Source organism: Aedes albopictus, chromosome 2, assembly GCF_035046485.1.
Source record: "Aedes albopictus strain Foshan chromosome 2, AalbF5, whole genome shotgun sequence".
NCBI lineage: Eukaryota > Metazoa > Arthropoda > Insecta > Diptera > Culicidae > Aedes > Aedes albopictus.
Window position 1 is genome coordinate 475,492,107 of NC_085137.1, and position 25,706 is coordinate 475,517,812.

General features: G+C 38.2%; 1 protein-coding gene across 1 annotated transcript in view; it reads right to left on the minus strand.

Moving 5' to 3' along the window:
* Positions 1-25,706, minus strand: part of LOC109622845 (gamma-aminobutyric acid receptor subunit beta) — a gene marked incomplete in the record, with an annotated part of 313,910 nt that overhangs the window by 43,614 nt on the left and 244,590 nt on the right. Inside the window, 1 exon segment of the mRNA XM_062854093.1 lies at positions 24,816-24,953. Coding sequence (XP_062710077.1) covers positions 24,816-24,953 — 138 coding nt within the window.

The following is a 25,706-nucleotide window of genomic DNA, read 5'->3' on the forward strand; positions in this document are numbered from 1 at the left end:
ATATCCCCACGTCCATTGATACCCGGTCTGATATGTTTGCTCGCCTGCAGTAGTTCATATGATGATGTGAATTCCTAGTTTCGCGTCGATTCTCTACCGATACTCTTCTGATACTGTCATTTGCTTGCTCACTCGGAGTTCTACAGCTAGGTTTTGATATTGTTTAGTTTTTATGCTACCTCCTGGATAAATGAACATGATATGTTGTGGCGTTTATGATGAGGTTTGTTTGTTTGTTTGATTTTTTTTCATGTTTAGCCCACAGAGGAGTATTTGTGTTGAAAAGCTGATCAAAACGATAGCAATACTTTTCCTTTGGTTTTTTTCAACTCACACTCCTGACCAACACAAATTGAACTTCAGGATTAAAAGTAGTTATCGATACTGGATTTAATGGCAACGAGTTCTGGAAGTTAGTTTTTTTAAATAAGTTTTATCTCGGATAGATATGTTAAAATTGTCTAACATTCTGAAAATTGGTAACTTATTTTTGCTTTCGTACTCAAAAACCTTTTTCTTTGTAGCCATCTAGAAACTTTTCGGAAAGACGTGTAAAATTGTTATTTTGAAAAAAAAACAAAAAAAGGTAATTATTTTGTTTTTTTTTGTAAATTTCAAAAATATTCACTATTTTTTCAAAATGAGTAAATGTATCATGTCCTATCCTATCCTATGCTCATTTTTTTAATTCTAAGTAGAATTCATTTTTGGATTAAAACAAAGGCATATTAGTTTTATTACGACTATTTTATAGTCGTATCAATTTAAGAGAAAAGTTTTTTGCTATTTTCGTCTTTTTTTTTTAATTAATATAAAAAACGAAAGCCTTTTCAAAACCATATTCATACTTATTGAAACCAAGCTAAACTTTGACGCAATCTTCTTTTTTGATCAACTTTCCAACCCAAATACTCCTCTGTGAGCCAAACGGTCTACAGGGCGCGCCGCTCTAGGACACTTTGGTAAGAGTAAATCATCTAGGACTTGTGTTAGTTACTCTTCCATTGGGCGCGCGCTACTGTTACACACAAACCTGCGTTGTTTGTTATCTACACTCTAATGGGTTCTGTAGTTTTTTTTTTCACCGGTTGCGGGTACGTATATTTAACATATGCCGGTGATATTTTATTTGTTTCGGAAAGGACCTTGGCAACAGGGAGTCGGTTTGCGGAAACCTGGCCTGATGCGGTATCATTTCGGCTCAAGTGAGAGTACGCACGTCAATTGGACATTTGGTTGTTCTCTTCCGCACTACTGCAATGGCTCTGTTCACCGGAAGGTTAATGTACATTTCGGTCTTTGGTATATTGTAGTAATATATGTATATAAAAGTAGCATAAAAATCGAGTTTGATAATAGGGTAAAGAATGAAAATAGATCACTTACCTGGTAATTTATTTGTTGTAAATATATACATTTAGTGAAATTGTATTTATTGTACACACGCCAACAGTATGAAAATGTCGAGGTAAATTGAGCATAGTCACGTGAGCAAATAAATTTCACTCTCGATGCGTTCAATCGTGCCAAATACACGCTGTTTGCACGCTGTATGTGATCTAGGGGTTTTGCTACAACTAGGTCTACTCGATTCAGGTGCTGCTGCCCTCTCTCATTTCTGTGGGTTCGTGTGCTTGTGGGTTGGTGTTTAATTGAGCATTTTCAACATTCATTTTCTAAAGGCCCGCTTTCTAAACACGCTCTTTTGGACTACTTTGGAATTTGTGTTATTAATGGGGCAATTATAACCGAACGCGTGACAGTGAAGTAACTCTTGGCTAAGTTGAGCGATTAATTTCTGTCACGTTTGAACTTCGCCTACTTATAGTGAGGGTTCTTCTCACAAGAAACTAGGTTCTAAAACGCAAAGGCTTGTTGTGCTGTTTTTTGCTAATAGTTTCCAATGCCTACCTTCATTTATAATCTACCGGCAGCGAAATGTATTCATCACTATTAATGTTATTCTAACGGCAAAAATTATCCTCTGCGTGACTAGAACAAACCTTTAATAATGTCTCCCACCTACTTCGAATCAACCTGTTTCAACTTCTGTCAACATTTTCCCTAACTTGTCCTATACCTCACCGGGGTCTGCACACGACATTTGATTATAGTTTTTCCATAGGATTTATTTCACGTTTCCTTTGTAATTCGCTTCTATCCTGATCGCGAACGTCTTGCTTTGATTTCGATACCTCCCCTAGCTCGAAAGGTAAAGCCCACTCAACCATTCACATCATATTTAATTCATCGCCGGTTTAACCCCGAACAAAAACCCCGCATCTTCTTGCGTAAAGCCGCATATTTACTTAAAAAAAAAACGCTGTTTGTCTCTAAGTTCTTCATTCGACGACGTTTGAGAAACTATCGTTTGCGGTCTTCGTCGGCAATTAGGCATACGCACAAACACGTCCTCCGAATTAATCCCTCCCCACTAAGCCGGGGCGCTGTTGTGACCTTAATTATTGGTCAGGCATACACGAGCTGAAAGAACCCAGTCGAAAAACTTTGTTCTCTGAGCAAGCACAAGAAAAAGTGCTCGAGAACGGTAATCATAGGGAAGACGGTTGGTTCGCCCGTCTCACCCAAAGGTTCTTATTTGAGTTTTTTTTTGATTTTTTTGGGAGAGTTTCGATGTGGTGGTTCTCGTTTGATAGGTTGTTTCTGCACCCGGGACACTAGGGTGTATCTCAATTGATTAGATTTGGCATATCGTTGGAGGCGCGTTGTTTGGATTGGATCCTACTGTTGTTTTTTTGGGGTTGATATTTTTTTTGTTTCAATGTTTCTAAGATAATGGTGTCTATATTGGTTGTGGTTGGTTGGTGGCGAGAGAGAGAAAGAGAGAGAGAGATATAGTGATTTTTGCCAATTGTTCTTTGATGGGGAAGAAGGTATTTGTGGGAATACTGTGTTGATGATGTCATTAGAGGAGGTTCTTAGCGTTTAGGTAGTTTTTTTTTTCAGATGGGTTTTATTCGTTTTTATTAAAGGGTGTATTCAGATGGAGACGCATGGTATTTTTCGACGAAGGAGTGCCTAATTTTCTTGAGACCTAACCACCACACTCTCCTGTATTCATCATATTTGAAAACAGAGACTTACGGTACGGATTGTTTCCGATATTTTTTTTTGTTATTATGCATTATCACTCTTGTAAAAAAATATAAAAATTAAAAACAAAACGAAATGTGCTTCAATCTCTTGTTTTGAGTTGCATGAAGTTAAGAACACTGTGCTTAGTATGGGGAAGATAGCAATAACGAACGACTGCCATAATGAACGATAGGCATAATTTGTAATTTTTTTCTATGTTCTAAGTCGAGTCTCTCATAAGATGCTGCAACCCACTTAACCTTCACCGCAATTTCTTGATTATCTTTCAATCAGCTCAGTACATTTTCGGTGTCTGTGAATCCTATAGTGAAAAAAAAACCAGTTTGATTATTAGTGAACATCTGAGAAATTCCAGTGGTCGTAGAGTGGGTGCTAGCGTTTTACAGGAGACCTGACTGTATTTAAGGACAACGTTGCTGGAGTGTGAATATGGTCAATAACATGGCCGTCACTGGAAGCTGAAATTTTGATTTAGTCTAAGGCCTAGTATAAGAAATGCTAAACTTTTCACCTCAAAAGTGTTTCTTTGGATTTGATCTTTTGAGTGCTATGTGTACTCCAAGAATTTGTGAAATTTGAGTTCATTATGTGTTATTTTCAATAATTCATTGCTGTATAAATCGAAGAAAAAAAAAATGAAAAATAAATTCTCTCAACATCGTGGTTTTGATTAATTTTTAATGTGACTTATTCCTACAAGCCTTTCGATTGGTTTGATGAAATCCCGTTCTGATACCGCTCCAGTTTCGAAGTTTTGTCGACTCTATTTTCATATAATTTGACTAGGTGATTATTATAAGAATTGTTTTTTGCCCACTCATTGAAAATGATTTATTTGTCCTTTACAATGAGCTTCAATATTTTTTTGATTTTTTCAAAATAGCAGCAAAATATCAACTTTTTTTATGTCTTTTGAGAGAAATTTCTTTTAGAAATAATATTCTCGGCATTTTGACCCATTCTACCTTAATAATTAAATGGAACGGCTTAAAAAAACACCTATTTTTAATATTTTAGTTTTATTTTCTTTTTAGTTTTTCAATTATCAAATTTTGAATATCCTGAAACTGGGCTGTGTATTCTATAAAAAAGGTTTTATAGATTCGTTGACAAACAAAAAACATCCAAAATCGTTCTAAAATTGCATTCAAAACAGTGATTATACGAAGAGGAACCAATATATCACATTTTCCGTTAAGAAATAAATATAAGGGTGTACAAACTTTCGCTTTCGAATTACCGTCAAGTTGGAATCGTAGTTTTTTTTCAAGAACTTTTAAGAAACTAACCCAAATTTGAGAATACTAGTTAAACGCCGAATGTGATCCGATGCCCTTAATGGGCTATGATGATAATTTTATTAAAAAATGAAAAAAGAAATGAACAAAAAATCATTGAAGAGAAAAACATAGTTCAGACTTTAAGACAATTCTGAAAGAAGTGATTTTACTTATATTCCTATTTTTAGTAAGATGTTCACATTTCTAAGCAAGGTTTTACTGAGAATATTGTATGTTTCCCAAAATATCAAATTTAGGCTAAATTTTACGGCATTCTTACAAAATACAATCAAGGAAATTTTTATTTTATTTCTTTCGATAATTTTGAAGAAATATCTTGAATATTTAAAAGTGTATTAGAATAGCCTGTCCCAAATGAAATTGATGTTCGAAAAGCCTAGATGCTAAACCCTTAAGCGAAAGATATGCATATGTGATGAATTTTTGAAGACCATTTTTAATTTATAAAAAATCATGAAGAGGTTCCGCCTGGGCGATTTTTCATAAATATTCTCAAAAAAAAAGCATTTTTTCGTTATATTTTTTCAACTTTTCGGTTTTTGCAACATTTTTGTATTTCTCTGTAGACTTCTAAGTATTCTTGAAGGATATTGGTTTTGGAAATATTGTGTTTTAATTGTCGATAAAGCCTTTTTTGTACTGATAAAACAACTATTTTTTAAGTATTTTTTTAATTAAAATTTGCTGTAAAAATACATATACAATTTTTATTTTCAACCATGAAAGTTTTATCTGATGAAACTCTTCATATACGTTATTTATCTAAAATATCTAGTCTAGAAGCTGAGATAATTAACATTTAGTGAATGGACAATAATTTAAATATTAGCAAAACATCGCATATTTGGAATATTATATGGTCCTTCTTATGTATGTATTTTTAAAATAGTAAGGCTCAAAATAAAAGATCATCTTTTGGATGATCAAGCTAGTTCAAACATGGATTTTTATTCTGGGGTGGTGGTCGTAAAATCATGTAGAGCGTTTATGAATATGACGGGTCATGGTTACTGATAGCAACGTATTAAGTTTGAGATTATGCAGCGGAGTTCCTGACCACCTCGGGCTTTTTTATTCCATTCCATAATGAAATCAATAAAAAAAGTCATGATTGATTCTAAATGATCAATAGACAAAACATAGCTTTTGTGGAAATACTCAAATTTCTTATCCTTAGAGGGTCTCCCAGGAATTCTTTGAAAAGGGGTTTCTTTAGATATTATTCCAGGAGTTATTTTAAAAATTCCTCTAGGCGTTCCTTCTGAGAATCTAGGGGAATTCCTCAGAAGATGTTTATTTTTTTGATTCCATCATGTGTTTCTGAACTGAGTTTTACTCTTGGAAGAATTTCTGTGTTTTTTTGGAGAAATTCCCGCTCCAATTTTCGGGGGATTGCTTGCAAAACAATAATAACTTCCAGAAGAAATTTCTAAAGGAACTGTTGAATCATTTATAAAAAAAATTCTAGAAAAAAATCTACCTGAAATAATAAAATTATAATTTTTACTTGGAATTCTAGAGAAATTCCTGCATGAAATTCTAAAGCGATGCTTTATGAAATTCTGGACGAATTTTGTACAGCAATGACTACTAAAGAATTTCAATTTTTCGATAGACATCTTGTAGAAACTATTTGTGGACTTAGTGAAGGAAAAGGAGAAATTTTCTGTAAAATAAATGTAGGCTAAACATCTTGAGGTGTAATAAATTTATTGATAATATCCTAGAAACATTTCGAAATCCTCGTGAAATTCAAGTCAAATGTTCATTATTCCTGCAGATATTTGTCTGGAACCAGGCTCTTCCGAAAAGCCCTGGAAAAACATTTCGAGAAGCTCTTGGACAAAATTCTGAAGGAGCTCCTTGAGTTCCTTTTGGAGATACTCTTTAAGAAATCCGCGTAGAAATTACTTGAAGGAGATCCTGAAAAACTGCTTTGCTATTGCGGCACCTTTTGATGTTATTAAAAGTGTTGCAGCGCACCAATACTTGCATACAACCAATTTTTATAGATTTTACTCAATTTCCAGTTTGAAAATATCAAATATGCAAAACATTTAGTGGCATATTTCCCTACAAACTATACTGTTTCCTTAGACTCACATTCGGCAAGTTTTCTTCTAATTAAATTGGCATTTTTTTGATTAGGATCACAAAAATGGGTCTTGGGAAAAATGCTAAAAACATAATTTCTCGATTTTTTTTGAAAATAAAATACTAGAGAATTTTTCTTTTTTCAAATTAGATTGATTTGACCCTAAAACAATTTCTGAATATCTTGACTTAACTTTCAGAATAATCATCATTAAATACCATGGAAAAAAACTAAATGTTTGAATCACTTTTCGATACAAACATTTAAAGATTAAAACAATGCCATGGCAAGTTTTACTAAGCAAAAAAAAGTAAGCAGCTTTTGTGTCTTGCATTTAAGATTTTGTTTTTATGCTTCAGGAGCTTGAGGCGCTCCTGGGAAAGATTCATGGCGCACCAGGGCACCACGGCGCACAGTTCCGGAAGTACTGGATTAAATTGTTAGGTAAACTCAATGAGCTCCTGGAGAAACTCCAAATTTTTTTTTCACTTATTCGTTTATTTGGAAGGCTCAGGCGCCTCATGGGCATAACTGAGCCGACTAAAAATTTAAGTGTAGGAACTAGTAGAAAGATTCTGGAGGATCTAGAGAAGAATATACAGATAAAGTTCTTTTGGATCTTATAATGAACTTCTGGAAAATTTAATTCAGAATTAGATGAAATCGGAAAAGATTTTTTTTTTAATTTATAATTTCTGACTGAGATTAGAGAGATGCGACGATCAACGTTAGTGTTTGTGAATAAGACCAGATAAAAATAAATAAAACAAATAAACTTAAATTCTAAAAAAAATAAATTATTTTAAGAATTGATATTAGTTTAAATACATGAAAAAAACTTCAATTATTTTAAGTTCACATTATTTGAAACATTCAAGTTATCATTACAGAAATAAATGTCTTCGCAGAAGCACAAATGTCAGCCAATTGAAGACATGCCTTTTATTTATTATCGTACAAAGTGGGCCGAAGGGTCTCAGATTTTCATGAAACTTTTTCCACAGGCAGGGCTCATGGATTTATGGACAAAAAATTTGAAAAAAATCAAGGTCGCCTATATTCCCGGAAAACTCAGTTGTTTTTTTTTGTTTTCCCCTGACACTACTTACTTTAAAAAATCGTAACTCAATAACGGAGCATCGTAGAAACAAAGCTTTTTTTTTTGAAAATGAAAGCAAATTTTCTCAGGAATAAAAAAAAAAATATGAACTGAAATAAGTTTTCCACAAAATCACAGTTGAAAAAATTTGTAAAGTAAAGAAATTATGTTTAGATTTGTTATGATTTTTCAAAGTAAAACTATGCGCGGAAAATAAAAAAAAATATTTTTGTAAAGGTAATTCCACAAGCTTTAATCGCTGAAAGTTTTGGAATGCACTTTTTTTTCGTTTTTGAGTTATGACCAATTTTGTGAAAAATGTCCAAATGTGCCATATAAGCCTTTTCTTTGAAAAATCATAACTCAAGAACGAAGCTTCGTAGAAACAAAGTTATTTAATGAAAATGAAAGCAAATTTTCTCGGGATTCAAAAAAAAAAAAATGAACTGAAAAAAGGTGTCCACAAAACTTTCAATGTACGCATACATATATTATATGGTCAATTTTCACAAAATTGGTCATAACTCAGGAACGAAAAAAAATTGCATTCCAAAAATTTACTTACTAAAAAAAAATCCGTGAGTTCGGGCATAGTTTTCCCGGGTTTTCTTTATGAATTTTCCCAACGGTGGAAAATTTAGTGGAAAACTTTTTCCAGCTCATATTTTTTTTTTGATTCCTGAGAAAATTTGCTTTCATTTTCATTAAAAAACTTAGTTTCTACGATGCTTCGTTCTTGAGTTATGGTTTTTCAAAGAAAAGGTTTATATGGCACATTTGGTCACTTTTCAACAAAACTGGCCATAACTTTAAAACGAAAAAAGTGCATTCCAAAAATTTCAGCGATTAAAGCTTATGAAATAACCTTCTCAAAAATATTTTTGAAAATTTTCCATGAGTTCGGGCATAGTTTTTTCCGGATTTACTTTACAATTTTTTTCAACTGTGCGAAATTTTTGCGGAAAAATTTTTTAGTTCGTATTTTTTTTGGATTCCTGAGAAAATTTTCACTTACTAAAAAAAACTTTGTTTCTACGATGCTTCGTTCTTGAGTTATGATTTTTCAAAGTAAGTAGTGTCAGGGGAAAAGAAACGATTTCCACCTGAGTTTTCCGGGAAAACAGGCGACCCTGATTTTTTTCAATTTGTTTTTGTTCATATATCCATGAGCCCTGCCCGTGGAAAAAGTTTCATGAAAATCTGAGACCCTTCGGCCCAAGCCAGTACGGTAATAAACAAAATGCCCTGCTGTAAAAATACCTTTAAACTCTCATTGTTTTGGACGAAGTCTTAAACCAGTTTTGGATCTTATTTTGCTGTAGGACCAGCAAGTCTAACCTTGTCAGTCTGGCACATATATTAGATCTTTGGAAATTTGACACTTGAAAAAAAAATCGCAAAAACTTAGCTACCTGACCATATAGGAATAATAAAGTTAATTTTTTGTAGTATTTAGTTACAATGATGTATAAACACACTTTTCTTGAATTGGCCAAATATAACAAATTATGATACAATTTTAACAAGATTTTTATGTAATTTATTTAATTTAACATGCTCTGTTTCTAATTTTGGTTTTATTTGTTCAAGGGATCTGTATGTACGATGCAGAATGCGACTAAAATTCAATATGTGATCTAGGAAAAAATCATGTTTCCTTATACAAGGGATAGACAAAATCGGGGCAGGCAAAATGGCAAAGTGCACCAAAAATTCTCAAATTTTTACTGTAAGTTTGTCAACTAGTTGTCTATCAATGGTCCAAGTTCGGACTATTCGGAGATCGGACTATTCTACAGGAAGTAAGAAATATTCTAGAAAAAGGCATAATTATCCGATAGCCAACTTTGGACTGTTATATCTCCGGATTCAATGAACCGAATGTAATTAAATTTTGAGCATTTATATAATGAGCTTCCAAAACATATGGCGATTAGAATATATTTCTAATAAAACACTAAATTAGCCAAAATTTCGACATCGCTTCAAAATTCAAGATGGTAATTATAGTTTATTTGAATTCCATCTACACTCCCGTTCAAAAGTTTGGGGTCACCCCCTCAAAAACATGTCATTTTTTTAGGCCCATATCTCCGCCAATTTGCGTCCGATTTCAAAACCCTAGGTTTCATTCAAAAGATAATAAGTCAAAGAAACTTTGAACATGATTTAAAAGAAACTTTTTCAAAAAAAAATTGTATGTAAACTTGTAAAGTGATTTGTTGATATCTTTGCCATCTTTCATTCAATTTTAATTTTTCTTGGCTTATTTGAAACAAAATGAATGATACTTACTGCATAGACATTGAACCACACATATTTGTTGAAATTTACATACTAAAACTTAACGTAAAGTTGCCTCATTTTTTGAAGCGTGGTAAAATGTGCTAACTTTACATAACATTTTTATATACAAAAATCGTTAAATACGTTAAGTTGAAGACATCAAACGCAAATTTAGTTAATTATCTTTGAAATGAGCCAAAAATAATTGAAATTGAACTATAGATGACGAAGATATCACCAAATCACTTTTCCATGTTTTACGAAAGTGACCCCAAACTTTTGGCCGATACATCATATTGAGGGGTGACCCCAAACTTTTGGTCGATGACATCAAGGATTAATTTACTTAATAACTTTTTTTCTAGATTTTTTAGCTAAGTTCTGTAAAAAGCAGTTGAAAGCTAATAGAAAATGGGTCATATTACCGATCTCATCTTAAAATTTGGTCGACCCAACTTCCAGCGACACTGCCGTAAGTTTATATTCATTTTTTAGAAAATTTGGCAACTTTGGGTTAAGTTTACATACAAATTTTTTTGAAAAAGTTTCTTTAAAATCATGTTCAAAGTTTCTTTGACTTATTATCTTTTGAATGAAACCTAGGGTTTTGAAATCGGACGCAAATTGGCGGAGATATGGGCCTAAAAAAATGACATGTTTTTGAGGGGGTGACCCCAAACTTTTGAACGGGAGTGTAATTGTTTTGAAAGGAAGTAACAAAATATCCTGCAATAAACTGAAAAAAAAGTTATGGGATGCATGTTAAATGCAGCCCAATTTACTGAAAAATCCAATAGTAAATTAAATCACTATAAGTTTCTTACCTATGAACAATTTAATATTAAGACAAACGTTTTTTAAAGCTCATTATATAAGTCATGTAAAATTTCATTGCATTCGGGTAATGAAATCTGGAAATATAACAGTTCAAAGTTGGCTTTCGGATAGTTATGCCTTTTTCTAGAATGTTTCTTATTTCATGTAGAATAGTCCCATCTTTCCCATATTCTGATCATTAATAGACAACTAGTTGACCAACTTACAGTAAAAATTTGAGAATTTTTGGTGAACTTTTCCAAAAGTTACAGTTAGTTGACAGTTTTTTGAAGAATGAATATTTTGCCTGTTTCGATCACTTTCTCTATCCCCTGTATTACCATTCTTATGAATAGACGAGACAAGAAGCTCAAATTATAACATTAAAATAACCAACCAGGAAATTATGCTTTGTGATTCTTTGATATGAAGAAAATAACCTAAAAGGCCACTCCATAACCCTTCGTATAAACACCATGCGTTCCCATCCGAACGGAAACCAATATTCTTCTTATAACTAGCGACACACACATTGAAACTGTGTAAGTTGTACCGACAAAAACTAGCTTAATTCTAGGGCCGTTCGAAAGTGAAACGTTTAATCGCGCAAAACTTAACTTACCCGGAACCGATATCTCTACATCGCCGTAGAGTAAAAGCACTCAAAATGGGATCCCTTTTTCGCCTGAATACCAATTAGCCAATTACCAGTGAACATGGACGGGGTAGTACTACTTAAAAACTAGTTTGGAAGTGGCGGCGTAAACCGCAATCCTAGAAGTCCCGCAGGTTGGGTGTTTGAAGATAACAAAACCATCAAGATCCTTCTGAACGAACGAACGGGGATAATTGCCAAAATCGACTTTCGATTGGTTTTAACTTCTGAGAAGGGTGTCGTTCCCGATGAACGAGAGGTGTTGGGGGAGGCGATCAACAATTAGTTGGATTTTTGGTGATGGTTGGTGGTTGGGTTGAGGGGGCGGGACTGGATGGACGATGGTTCGGTGGTTCGGTGGTGGCAGATTAGAAGGAAATAGGGGGAATTAAGCAAAATCTGGTCCAAACAAACGTAGAGTGAGAGTGAGTGAGTCACAACAACAACATAAACCGAAGAATATACAATACAATACAATTATACAATATATATCGAACTGAAAGTCCAACCGATACGTCAAATCTGAGAAATTGGGAGACACCCCACAGTAAGCGCCCTGTGATCACACAGGCACACAGATTAGGCTACGAGACGATAACGGTTTGTAGTAAAAGGTTGGTCGTATCGGTAGTTTTGTTTTTTTATTATGATGGTGGGTGGTTGGGTGGTAAGGGCGACTCTGTGAGATTGGGGTATACTCCCCCCTCCCGTCACACGAACCACAAAGGGACCCGCTTCGGATGGGTGCGGACCATGCGGGCCCCCGGGGTGCGACGCGAGACGAACACGTACACAGTGCGAGGGAGTACGGTGCCCCAAAGAGAGCCATATGATAGTGGGTGGATTGATGGCGGGAGTTGGAAAACGGTTCGGTCGGCGGTTTATGGGTAAAGGGTCTACGATCGGTTGAGTGATTGCTCTTGCTACTACATTACTGCTGATGGTGGAAATGAGGCAAACCGATCCAGATGAATGCGATGAAGCACTAGAGAGGGTGGTGTGAGGATGAATTAATTACAGTGGCAGGATGATTATGGATTCGCTTTGAATGTCACTGCGGTGGCAGTACTAATCTAATCTTGAATGAGCTGGTTAGTTGTGATGGCAGTTGAATGGCGGCGGTTGGCAACTTCCGAATTGCTGCCGTTTTGTGCAGGACGACACGGGTCGTAAATTAGTGGCTTTGTTCGTTTCGTTTATTTTTTTTTTTTGTGTGCGTTTCCGCACGCATGTATGAGCGGTAATGTGATCATTTAGAGGCTGAACGCTGACCGACTGCGACAAAATATAGAGTGGGCACGTTGCCCAAGCTTGACCCCTTGGTTTTCTGTTGAAATAAAGACTACATATAGTCGTTGAATACAGTTGCACTCAAAAGTTATTCGACAAATTTACACAACTAAAACATTACCCTATTGCGTCTTTGCATAACAATATCTAGATTGACAAAAAGACCTCTCAGTTTGATATTCATGTATCCAAAATGCTTAGAATGCATTTTAGACCAACACATCCGTGTTATTCATCTGTCTAACATGCCATTGCATTTGAATCAACATGCGTCTCTCGATATCGCCTCAAGCAGCGAATAGGAAAATGAGTGTTTGCGGATGCTTCAAAAAGGGAGACTAGTCCCATATATGGAATCCATGTTACCCATCGTAAAAATACTAGTGATTTTCGTAATATCGCTCACTTGGTTCATTCATGGTTCCATCGAACCTGAACAGACCCCTTCGTGAGACAACTATAGGCCCACAGAGCTTCAAAACATCAGCACCATCAATTCCGCTATCTGGTACCACTCACTCATCGCAAGGCGACAATACCAAGGTTCTTACTTTTACGATCGTCTCCCGCCGCCGCCGCTCCAGTTGAGCACGGCGGCAGCGCGGTGCCGACGATAACGACGCTCAAATCTAAATGTATACGATTCCTGATAACTACCCGTTCGGTACGCGCAATCAGGAGGGTTGCAGCAGCAGTACAGCGTACTTAACCTCGGTGCGTCATTCCCCGAAGGAAGACGTCGTCGTTCGACTGCGTGCTAGCTCAGAGTCTGCTACTTTATCTTGTTTTATTGGCAACGGTTTTCCGGTTGTACATGCCATGCTTTTTGACCGGTGGCTCGCACGGCTGGGAAGGAAAAGCCCCCAAAGATTAGAATCAATTTCCGATGTTTTGCTCTCCGCGGCGGGCAGGAGAGCTTGTGCACACGTAGGTTCATGTGTTTGGTTGATTTTATGGGCATTACTTCTTGGCATTAGCACTGACTGGGAAATAAAGTGCCGCCGCTCCAGTCAGTGAGGTTCGAATGGCGGACGTCGTCGTCCTAGTTTGTTATGGTTTAGCACGTTGTCGTTGATTATTGCGACAAATTGAATGTGAGCTTCTTAATGGTGATTTTATTACCGTATTTACTGGAAATCGGTAAACAAAATGGTCGTTACTCTATCGGGATTACAGTAGGTCAGTATGTTTGACTGTATGTTTTTGTGGAAATGCTTCTCAAAGTCTGTAATGAATGTCAGATCATTGAATTTGTTTTGATAGTTTTGGAAAGTAATGTCTGGCGAAATCTGGATCGTGTATGTTATTAATTGAAAACCTAAAATACCCTAAATTTTCAAGATTTTTGAATAATAAATTCGAAATAGTTCTAAATTTAATATCTATTGTTAAAACGAACGTTCCAACAGTTTTTTACCCAACTCTAAAGTTGACTGTTAACAATTATCAATAACTTTTTAGAACACGACAAAGTTGTATCAAGACTGAAAAAGCTATCGAGAAAAAAACCTTTTTCAAAGGGGTGTTGTTGAAGAAACGTAACGTATCTTGAGAAGTTACTCAGTTACGAACTTGGCATCTTCGAGAAAGTTATTTAGAACAACATTTTCAACAACTCTTGTCAAGACATCAATATTGTATCTTGATAAATTTAAACATTACATTTGCATTTCCACTTATAGGAGGATTAATCATTTTTACCAATACTTCAAAAAAAACATTGTTGGTAAGAGTTTTGTAATAGTACCGCTGGATTATGAAACTTTTAAATTCTTGGTTGAATCTTTGCATAAAAAGTGATTTTATTCACAAGATCATCACGAATGAACCATTGTTAAATTTCTCATGTATTCCTAAAAAGCCTAATTTTTGCAAAACAATCTAAATCTTTTTATATCTAACCCTAATTTTTATTCTCACTCTTGAATATTAGATACTTTTGAAAAAGAAAAAAAAAATGATATTTGTGTCTGTGGTCAATATCTGGCCCGTCAAAGCATTTCGTTTCGCGTGTCAAAAATAAAAAATAAAAAGAAAAATAATAGAAGTTGGCCCGCGGAGTAATAATTTTGAATCTTTTTGTTTTTCAATTGAACTGTTATTTGAATAGGCAAATTTGACATTATTGGAGTGTATTTTAAAAGCTCGCTTAATTTTTGAGAATATTTCTTTGCTGTTGCAGAAAAATATATTTCAACATGAATTTCGAAAAATCGCAACCGAGGGATCAAATTAAAGTTATTTTGGTGAATGAATTTTCTTACTTATTCATTCATTTTTCTATCACTGAAAATTTTCACTGAGATACATAACTAGTCCGTAACTCCCGATTATACTTCGAATCACCGGTGTACGTTCAAGAAAATATTCATGACAGAGATTTGAATGAAAAAAGAGACGTATTCAGTTGACAATGAATGTGGTCAAACACGAATGAAAAAAAAAAAAATATCAATCTTCACTTTAGATCTTCGGTTTTTTACACATTGATTAAACCTATAGGTTCCAAAATTTCATTAGAAACCAGAAAGTATTGAAAAAATATTGTTATTGTCATCTTTAGAACTCTAAAATTTCTTTCCAGGTTGAACAAATTATTTCTGGAAAACATTTTTCAGAAAAGTTTCTGGAAAAAAAGTGTAGGATTATCGAAATTTAATTTCTGGTCCGTCGTCTGTTATTGACTTGACTGTAAAAGGTTGGGCAGCTTTGTTATAAAATATGATCCAGATTAGAATGTTTCATTTACATATAAAAAACTATTTTTTTTGTTGGGAAGAACTCCGTTGAATCCTTGGTAGAAATTCCGTCGAATCCTTGGGAAGGATTCCGTTGGATCTTTGGAGAGAATTCTGTTGGATCCTTGGGAAGAAGTCCATGGAAAGGATTTCGTTGAATCCATGGGAAGGCTGCCATTGAATGCTTGGAAAGGATTCCGTTGGATCCTTGGGTCCTTGTGAAGCATTCTGTTGGATTCTTGAAAGGATTGCGTTGTATCTTTGGGAAGAATTCCATTGAATCCTGGGGAAAAACTCCGTAGTGTTCTTGGGAAGGATTCCGTTGGATCCTTATCAAGGCTTCCGCTGGATCCTTAGGAGGGATTCCGTTGGATCCTTGGGAAGGATTCCGTAGGATCTTTGGGAAGAAAACCGTTGGACCATTGGAAGGATTCCGTTGGATCCTTGGTAAGGAATCCGTTGAATCCTTGGGAAGGATTCCTTTGGATTCTTGGGAAGGATTCCTCCGGATCCTTGGGAAGGATTCCGTTCCATCCTTCGGAATAATTCCGTTGAGCCCATGGAAAGGATTCATTTGAATTCTTGGGAACGATTCCTTTGGTCCGTGGGAAGGGTTTCGTTGAATCCTTGGAAAGAAATCCTTTGGAACCTTGGAAAGAACTCCGTTCGATACTTTAGATCTTTGTAATGGATTCCGTTGGATCCTTGGGAAGGATTCCATTGGATCCTTGGGAAGAATTTCGTTGGATCCTTGGGATGAAATCCGTTGGATCCTTGGGAACTTGTTGGATTCTTGAAAACGATTTCGTTGGATCCTTGGAAAGGATTCCGTTGGTTCCTTGAGAAAAAATCCGTTGGATTCTTGGGAAGGATTCCGTCAGATCCTTGGGAAGGGTTCTGTTGGATCATTGGAAGGATTCTGTTGGATCCTTGGGAAGGATTCCGTTGGATCCTTGGGAAAGATTCCGTTAGATCATTGGGAAGAATTCCATTGAATGCTTGGGAAGGATATCATTGTATCCTTGGAATGATTCCGTTGAATCCTTGGGAAGGATTCCGTTGGATCCTTGTGAAGAATTCCGTTGGATTATTAGAAGGGTTTTGTTGGATTCTTGGGAAGAATTCTGATTAGTTCTTGGGAACCTTTTCGTTGGATCCGTGAAAGCATTCTGTTTGATACTTGGGAAAGATTCCATTGCATTTTTATGAAAGATTTCGTGGGATCCTTGAGAAGGAATCCGATGTGTCCTAAGGAAAGATTTCATTAGATCCTTGCAAAGAAATCCTTTGGGTCCTTGAAAAGGATGCTGTCGGATTCTTGGAATGAATTCCGTTGGATCCTTGGAAAGGAAACCGTTGGATCATTGGAAGGATTCCGTTGGATCCTTGGAAAGGAATCCGTTGTATGCTTGGGAAAGAATCCGTTAGTCCTTGTAAAGCATTTCATTGGATCCTTGGGAAGAAATCCGTTGGATCCTCGGAAGAGATTCCGTTGGATCACTGGAAGAAATCCGTTTGATCCTTAGGAAGGAATCCGTTGGATCCTTGAGAAGGAATCCGTTGGATCCTTGGGAAGGAATTCCACCGGAAAGGGTTCCATTGGATCCTTGGGTAGGTTTCTGTCGGATTCTTGCAAAGGATTCCTCTGAATCCTTGGGAAGGATTCCATTGGATTCTTGAGAAGAATTCCGTTTGATCCTTGGGAAGAATTTCGTTGGATCATTGCACACTGGGCCAGGAACAGGAATTAGCAAGACAAAACCTCTAGCGCATTGGGGTTACGTCCTATCAAGTTGGTGTCTTCGGCAAAGTTGTTGGGTTTTATCTGCGCCTCAAATTGCGCTTGGAATTTAGTTCGTAAAACAGCCGCATAGGTGGCGCTGCGGTGCTAACTTTTTTGTTACACATCCTAGAGCTTTGGCGTCTTCGGCAAAGTTGTAGAACAGGCAAAAATATGAAAAGTTGTCGAAGACACTGAATATCTAGCTCCTAAAATAACAAAGTTACATTGAATATTATAAACGAACGACTTAAATTTGCGCTTTTATGTAATTCTCTTGTTTATCACCCTACATGTAGCCATGGCAACAGAAAACAATCATCGCAGTAGTCGAATAAGATCGTATATTTGAAATTTGAAACTCTTGCAACAATAATGCGTATTGAGGAATAATATATACATTTGTCTAGGTATTCCAATTTTAATGTATATCAATGTTTTATCGCTAGCTGTCGATATGCACCTTCCTGATTTTGCCTGAATGAAACGCATTTTTTCGTAGGTGAATTCACTTCTAGTATCTTTTATACTTTTATTTTATTCGTTTTAACATTAAAACAGTAACAACGTCAATAGTTGACTGAACTGAAAGATTTATCAGATAAATGTTGACAAATTATCCATTCACGGCTTTTGTGGGTTGTCAAGATAGCAAATTAAAGGTACATTATTTTAATTCGCTAATATGTTTATTATATTACGTATAATTTAAGTAAGCAGCATTAGCATGGGGGATATTGCGGGACTTTTCTTTAAAAAAAAAGTCGATGAAGTAGGTGGAATCTTATATGAAATATGAAAATTAAAATCAATTGCCCCGATGGTGAAATGTTTCAAAAGATGCTCCTGAAAGCTCTCAGCAAACGCATTACGCTTGATATAAATATTAGGGTGTATAGCGTCATATAAGACGCTGCCATCCACTTTACGCCATCCACAATATCTCAGCTAACTTATATCCGACTCAGTTTATTTTTTGAATTTGATTAGTCTCAAATTAGGCTCCTCTTTCGACTTGTCAAATACTGAAAATAAACTTATTTGGATGCACAACCTGGAATTTGCGGTGGGCGTAAAGTGAGTGACAACGTCTTGTAGAAGCCCCGACTGTTTAAAAAGATTCAAGAAGTGAAATTACTCACCTACGGAACGTATGTTTCATTCAGGTAAAATCAGGTGCAGATTACGCTATATCACTTAGGAATTCCTACTAGTAATACCTAGACAAATGTATGTATTATTCCTCAAAATGCATGATTGTTGCAAAAGTGAAGTAAAATTTCAAATGTACGATCTTGTTCAACTACTGCGATGATTGTTTTCTGTTGCCATGGCTACATGTAGGGTGATAAACAAGAGAATGACATAAAAGCGCAAATTTAAGTCGTTCGTTTATAATATTCAATGTAACTTTGTTATTTTAAGAGCTAGAGTTTTGGTGTCTTCGACAACTTTTCATATTTTTGCCTGTTCTACAACTTTGCCGAAGACGCCAAAGCTCTAGGATGTGTAACAAAAAAGTTAGCACCGCAGCGCCACCTATGCGGCTGTTTTACGAACTAAATTCCAAGCGCAATTTGAGGCGCAGATAAAACCCAACAACTTTGCCGAAGACACCAACTTGATAGGACGTAACCCCAATGCGCTAGAGGTTTTGTCTTGCTAATTCCTGTTCCTGGCCCAGTGTGCATTGGAAGGATTTCGTTGGATCATTGTAAGGATTCCGTCGGATCCTTGGAAGGATTCCGTTGGATCCTTGGGAAGGATTCCGTTGGATCCTTGGGAAGGATTCCGTTGGATCCTTGGGAAGGATTCCGTTGGATCCTTGGGAAGGATTCCTTTTAAACCTTGAACAATATTTCATTGGATCCTTGGGAAGGATTCCTTTTAAACCTTGAAAAATATTTCATTGGATCCTTGGGAAGGATTCCATACGATCATTGGAAAGAATTCCGTTGGATCATTGGAAGGGATCCCATTCGATCATTGGAAGAAATCTATTTGATCCTTTTGGAAGGAATCCGTTGGATCCTTGAGAAGGAATCCGTCGGATCCTTGGGAAGGAATCCGTTGGATCCTTGGGAAGGGTTTCATTGGATCCTTGGGAAGGTTTTCGTTGGATCCTTGGAAAGGATTCCTTTGAATCCTTGGGAAGGATTCCATTAGATTCTTGGGAAGAATACCGTTAGATCCTTGGGAAGGATTCCGTTGGATCCTTGGGAAGGATTCCGATGGATCCTTGGGAAGGATTCCGTTGGATCCTTGGGAAGGATTCCGTTGGATCCTTGGGAAGGATTCCGTTGGATCCTTGGGAAGGATTCCGTTGGATCCTTGGGAAGGGTTCCGTTGGATCCTTGGGAAGGATTCCGTTGGATCCTTGGGAAGGATTCCGTTGGATCCTTGGGAAGGATTCCGTTGGATTCTTGGGAAGGATTCCGTTGGATCTTTGGGAAGGATTCCTTTTAAACCATGAAAAATATTTCATTGGATCCTTGGGAAGGATTCTATATGATCATTGGCAAGAATTCCGTTGGATCATTGGAAGGGATCCCATTCGATCATTGGAAGAAATCTATTTGATCCTTTTGGAAGGAATCCGTTGGATCCTTGAGAAGGAATCCGTTGGATCCTTGGGAAGGAATCCGTTGGATCCTTGGAAAGGATTCCGTTGGATCCTTGGGAAGGGTTCCATTGGATCCTTGGGTAGGTTTCCGTTGGATCCTTGGAATGGATTCCTTTGAATCCTTGGGAAGGATTCCATTAGATTCTTGGGAAGAATTCCGTTAGATCCTTGGGAAGGATTCCGTTGGATCCTTGGGAAGGATTCCGTTGGATCCTTGGGAAGGATTCCGTTGGATCCTTGGGAAGGATTCCGTTGGATCCTTGGGAAGGATTCCGTTGGATCCTTGGGAAGGATTCCGTTGGATCCTTGGGAAGGATTCCGTTGGATCCTTGGGAAGGATTCCGTTGGATCCTTGGGAAGGATTCCGTTGGATCCTTGGGAAGGATTCCGTTGGATCCTTGGGAAGGATTCCGTTGGATCCTTGGGAAGGATTCCGTTGGATCCTTGGGAAGGATTCCGTTGGATCCTTGGGAAGGATTCCGTTGGATCCTTGGGAAGGATTCCGTTGGATCCTTGGGAAGGATTCCGTTGGATCCTTGGGAAGGATTCCGTTGGATCCTTGGGAAGGATTCCGTTGGATCCTTGGGAAGGATTCCGTTGGATCCTTGGGAAGGATTCCGTTGGATCCTTGGGAAGGATTCTGAATCCTTGGGAAGGATTCCATTGGATTCTTGAGAAGAATTCCGTTTGATCCTTGGGAAGAATTTCGTTGGATCATTGGAAGGATTTCGTTGGATCATTGTAAGGATTCCGTCGGATCCTTGGAAGGATTCCGTTGGATCCTTGGGAAGGATTCCGTTGGATCCTTGGGAAGGATTCCGTTGGATCCTTGGGAAGGATTCCGTTGGATCCTTGGGAAGGATTCCTTTTAAACCTTGAACAATATTTCATTGGATCCTTGGGAAGGATTCCTTTTAAACCTTGAAAAATATTTCATTGGATCCTTGGGAAGGATTCCATACGATCATTGGAAAGAATTCCGTTGGATCATTGGAAGGGATCCCATTCGATCATTGGAAGAAATCTATTTGATCCTTTTGGAAGGAATCCGTTGGATCCTTGAGAAGGAATCCGTCGGATCCTTGGGAAGGAATCCGTTGGATCCTTGGGAAGGGTTTCATTGGATCCTTGGGAAGGTTTTCGTTGGATCCTTGGAAAGGATTCCTTTGAATCCTTGGGAAGGATTCCATTAGATTCTTGGGAAGAATACCGTTAGATCCTTGGGAAGGATTCCGTTGGATCCTTGGGAAGGATTCCGTTGGATCCTTGGGAAGGATTCCGTTGGATCCTTGGGAAGGATTCCGTTGGATCCTTGGGAAGGATTCCGTTGGATCCTTGGGAAGGATTCCGTTGGATCCTTGGGAAGGATTCCGTTGGATCCTTGGGAAGGATTCCGTTGGATCCTTGGGAAGGATTCCGTTGGATCCTTGGGAAGGATTCCGTTGGATCCTTGGGAAGGATTCCGTTGGATCCTTGGGAAGGATTCCGTTGGATCCTTGGGAAGGATTCCGTTGGATCCTTGGGAAGGATTCCGTTGGATCCTTGGGAAGGATTCCGTTGGATCCTTGGGAAGGATTCCGTTGGATCCTTGGGAAGGATTCCGTTGGATCCTTGGGAAGGATTCCGTTGGATCCTTGGGAAGGATTCCGTTGGATCCTTGGGAAGGATTCCGTTGGATCCTTGGGAAGGATTCCGTTGGATCCTTGGGAAGGATTCCGTTGGATCCTTGGGAAGGATTCCGTTGGATCCTTGGGAAGGATTCCGTTGGATCCTTGGGAAGGATTCCGTTGGATCCTTGGGAAGGATTCCGTTGGATCCTTGGGAAGGATTCCGTTGGATCCTTGGGAAGGATTCCGTTGGATCCTTGGGAAGGATTCCGTTGGATCCTTGGGAAGGATTCCGTTGGATCCTTGGGAAGGATTCCGTTGGATCCTTGGGAAGGATTCCGTTGGATCCTTGGGAAGGATTCCGTTGGATCCTTGGGAAGGATTCCGTTGGATCCTTGGGAAGGATTCCGTTGGATCCTTGGGAAGGATTCCGTAGGATCCTTGGTAAGGATTCCGTTGGATCCTTGGGAAGGATTCCGTTGGATCCTTGGGAAGGATTCCGTTGGATCCTTGGGAAAGATTCCGTTGGATCCTTGGGAAGGATTCCGTTGGATCCTTGGGAAGGATTCCGTTGGATCCTTGGGAAGGATTCCGTTGGATCCTTGGGAAGGATTCCGTTGGATCCTTGGGAAGGATTCCGTTGGATCCTTGGGAAGGATTCCGTTGGATCCTTGGGAAGGATTCCGTTGGATCCTTGGGAAGGATTCCGTTGGATCCTTGGGAAGGATTCCGTTGGATCCTTGGGAAGGATTCCGTTGGATCCTTGGGAAGGATTCCGTTGGATCCTTGGGAAGGATTCCGTTGGATCCTTGGGAAGGATTCCGTTGGATCCTTGGGAAGGATTCCGTTGGATCCTTGGGAAGGATTCCGTTGGATCCTTGGGAAGGATTCCGTTGGATCCTTGGGAAGGATTCCGTTGGATCCTTGGGAAGGATTCCGTTGGATCCTTGGGAAGGATTCCGTTGGATCCTTGGGAAGGATTCCGTTGGATCCTTGGGAAGGATTCCGTTGGATCCTTGGGAAGGATTCCGTTGGATCCTTGGGAAGGATTCCGTTGGATCCTTGGGAAGGATTCCGTTGGATCCTTGGAAAGGATTCCGTTGGATCCTTGGGAAGGATTCCGTAAAATCCTTTTTGGAGGATTCCTTCAAACTTATATGAAGGATTTCTTTGTATCCTTGGGAAGACTCCATTTGATCCTATGAAGCATTCCGTGGGATCCTTGGGAAGGATTCCGTTGGATCCTTGGGAAGGATTCTGTTGGATTCTTGTAAAGGATTCCGTTCAGACCTTAAGAAGGGTTCCGTTGAATCCTTGGGAAGGGTTTCGTTGGATCCATGGGAAGCATTCCGTTGGATTATTGGGAAATGATTCCGGTGGATCATTCGGAAGGATGCTGATGGATTTTCGGGAAGGATTCCGTTAGATCTTTGACATTGAATACATTTCTGCAGCATGATGTGGCGAACGTGTTGGTACTGGTTGATTATTCAATTGTCTCTTTAACAAAGTGTTGTTTATAATCAACATGATTTTAATTTCTAAAACAAAATACACCAATCAGGTTGCAGTTTATCAACTTCCTTTGGATGTAAAAGGAATGAAAAAGTTTCACAGTGGAGATTTTCGACCATGTCAGTAGCTGACATGGCGACCGTGACATAATGCGTTTTTGCTTTGAATTTTTTCATGAAATATTGTCGGAGATGTAGTACACTAATAGTGTTATTATGTGGGTCACAATGACCCAGTGAATTAAACCTATTCCAATATTCAAGCTCAACTTCATAAAGTTGTTTTCCATTCAGAGATTCTCCGAAATCTCTGCAAAATTTTCCTGATCCTGAATTTGTTATTCATTTATTGCGATGCATAGATTTAGTATGGACATAATTTCTCCAACGGATTCCATATTCACACAGAGATTGGAGCAGTACATCAGAGCTAGCCTTGATGTCAGCATACACCCATCCCATATAGATCCCTCTGACACAGGGGTCAGAACCGCACCGGGGTACCCGGGCAGGCGGTGGCCGTGCCGGGGAATATCATGCACGCTAACTGCTGTATCGGAAAACAAAATGAATATTTATAATTCTCTCTCTCCTCATTGAGCAAGCAAGACATTCGGATGTCAATCGGTAATTCATGCCCCATTGCTTCTTCCTGTTTGTTGGTCGCTGCGCCCGCCTCGTCGCCATTGCCGTCGTTTCCGCCTTCGCCTTTACAGATGATCACATTACCGATGGGCATACCTTGCTGTTGCCGGGCCACAACCGATTGGCATTTTATGTATATGATGGTATTCGCGTGAGCCCTGTGTGAATTAAAATAACGGCTTTATTTTGGTGATCGGTGCCTACCTCTCGCTGTCTGCCATTTATGTGAAAATGATATTCATAATAATACTGATGATAACGGTGATGGGGTGAAGGTTCTCATTTACGGCCAATAATGCATATTCAATGTCTTGTTCAATCAAATTCTAGGAACTTTGAGAAATTTCTTCATTCAGGATTTAACACCAGCGTCGTGAAGCTGTTTGGAGACCTTCAACCTACACACGCGTCAACAACAATCAATAATTAGAGTCGCCACTGTTTTCGATTTCCACACAGTCGTCGCACAAATGAAAAAGGAAAACTGGCAACCGTGCGCGGGCGCTAGCACGGAGGGAATTGCACACTGACACATGCCAGAAATCCAAAATTCCCCGAAAGACCGATGCAATCCATGCACAGTATAGTAGTGGATGACGTTGTGAAATTTGCATTCCAATGAGCCGGATGTGGGCGGCGTGGGGGTGAAATGTGAGATGGGTGAAAAGCCAAACTACAGCATTTGGGGGTTTAGTTTTGAGATTCTCAGCGCTATGAGTGTATACTGGACTGATCGGAACCGAAGACAGATAACAGAAAACAGAGGAGAAAACACAACGGAACACGTGGATTTTCGTTGGATTCTCGATACTGCGAGAGTCGGGTGGGTGGTTGTTTCTGTGGTTGTGGTGGAAAACATAGAGGAAAATGGTGAAACTGAGATAATTTGATATGTTCTCTATCGTTTTTGTGTTGATTTGATTGTTCGGCGATTTTGACACTAGATTCTGATAAGTTGATTACTATAGAGAGGTATATTTGGAGTTTTTTTTTGGGATTTTGATTGATTTGAGCGGCATAACAATAGTGATGAGCGAGAGAGAGAGATATATAGAAAGGAGTTTTACGTACAGAAGAGCGAACGAAAGTACGATAGTAAGGTATGGATTTTTTGGTTTTGGTTGATTTGTCGTTAGTTGGTTGATATAGACAGAGAGGCGAGAGGGGGTGGGTGGGAAGTATATTGAGAGTAAAATGAGGAAAACTGAATGAGCAAGAAATCAAAATATCGGTGACCGTCTACAGGTACCTGTTGTGAGACTGATTTCCATAGCACGCTGACGGTGTCCCAAAACCTTAAACTGAGGCAAAGATACTTCACTCGAGACTCCGACTGAATTGGGGCCTTCATTCCATTTATATCGGATATCTCGCATCGTGTATCCGACTAGGAGGAGCGAGAGGAATAGAGTTTTGCGGCACAATTTTTGTTTGGTTTGATTGGTTTTTGGTTTTGACATGTGCGTTAAGAAAAAACGAGGGTTGAGAAAATATGCAAAAAATTAGACACAACATAACGAATGGTACAAGAGATATACAACAATTGAGATGACACTTATTGTTCAGTAGCTGGTAAAGGTACAAGATCCGCTAGTCACTGCTTTACACTAAAGATTGGATATCTGCTCTTCTATGAACATTTTCTAACACCTGTGACATTCTGAAACTCTTGTTATTCTCTCACGATTCTCTTCGATTTGATTTTTAAGTATTATTGTGATTCCTAGTTCGTATTTTTCGTGATGATCTATCAACTTCTTATCTTACACTGGTTGAGCCGTACAGTTCCGGACTTGAACACACTGGAATTAAAAGGACTATTTCTGCGCACGGGCGGGGAGACGCAAGATCGTCGACGCAAGAGTGCCAATTGGGCTTCCGGATGGACTGAAAGTGCCCCAATTGTCACCGTGTCTGATCTAAGTAGGACTAAGAAAAAAGTTTTTTTACAGGATGATCAAAAAAGAAAATAATTTACATTCACTAGTATTAGTAAAAGACTGTTGGTAGCGGGGAGCTAAATTCAAAACCAGCTAGAAGGTTCAACGCCCTAGTTTTTCGGCTTGCGATTCAATTCATGTCTTTGTATAATGTATGATTAGAGGACCTAGCGGTTTTTTTTGTAGTTAGCGAAAGTAAC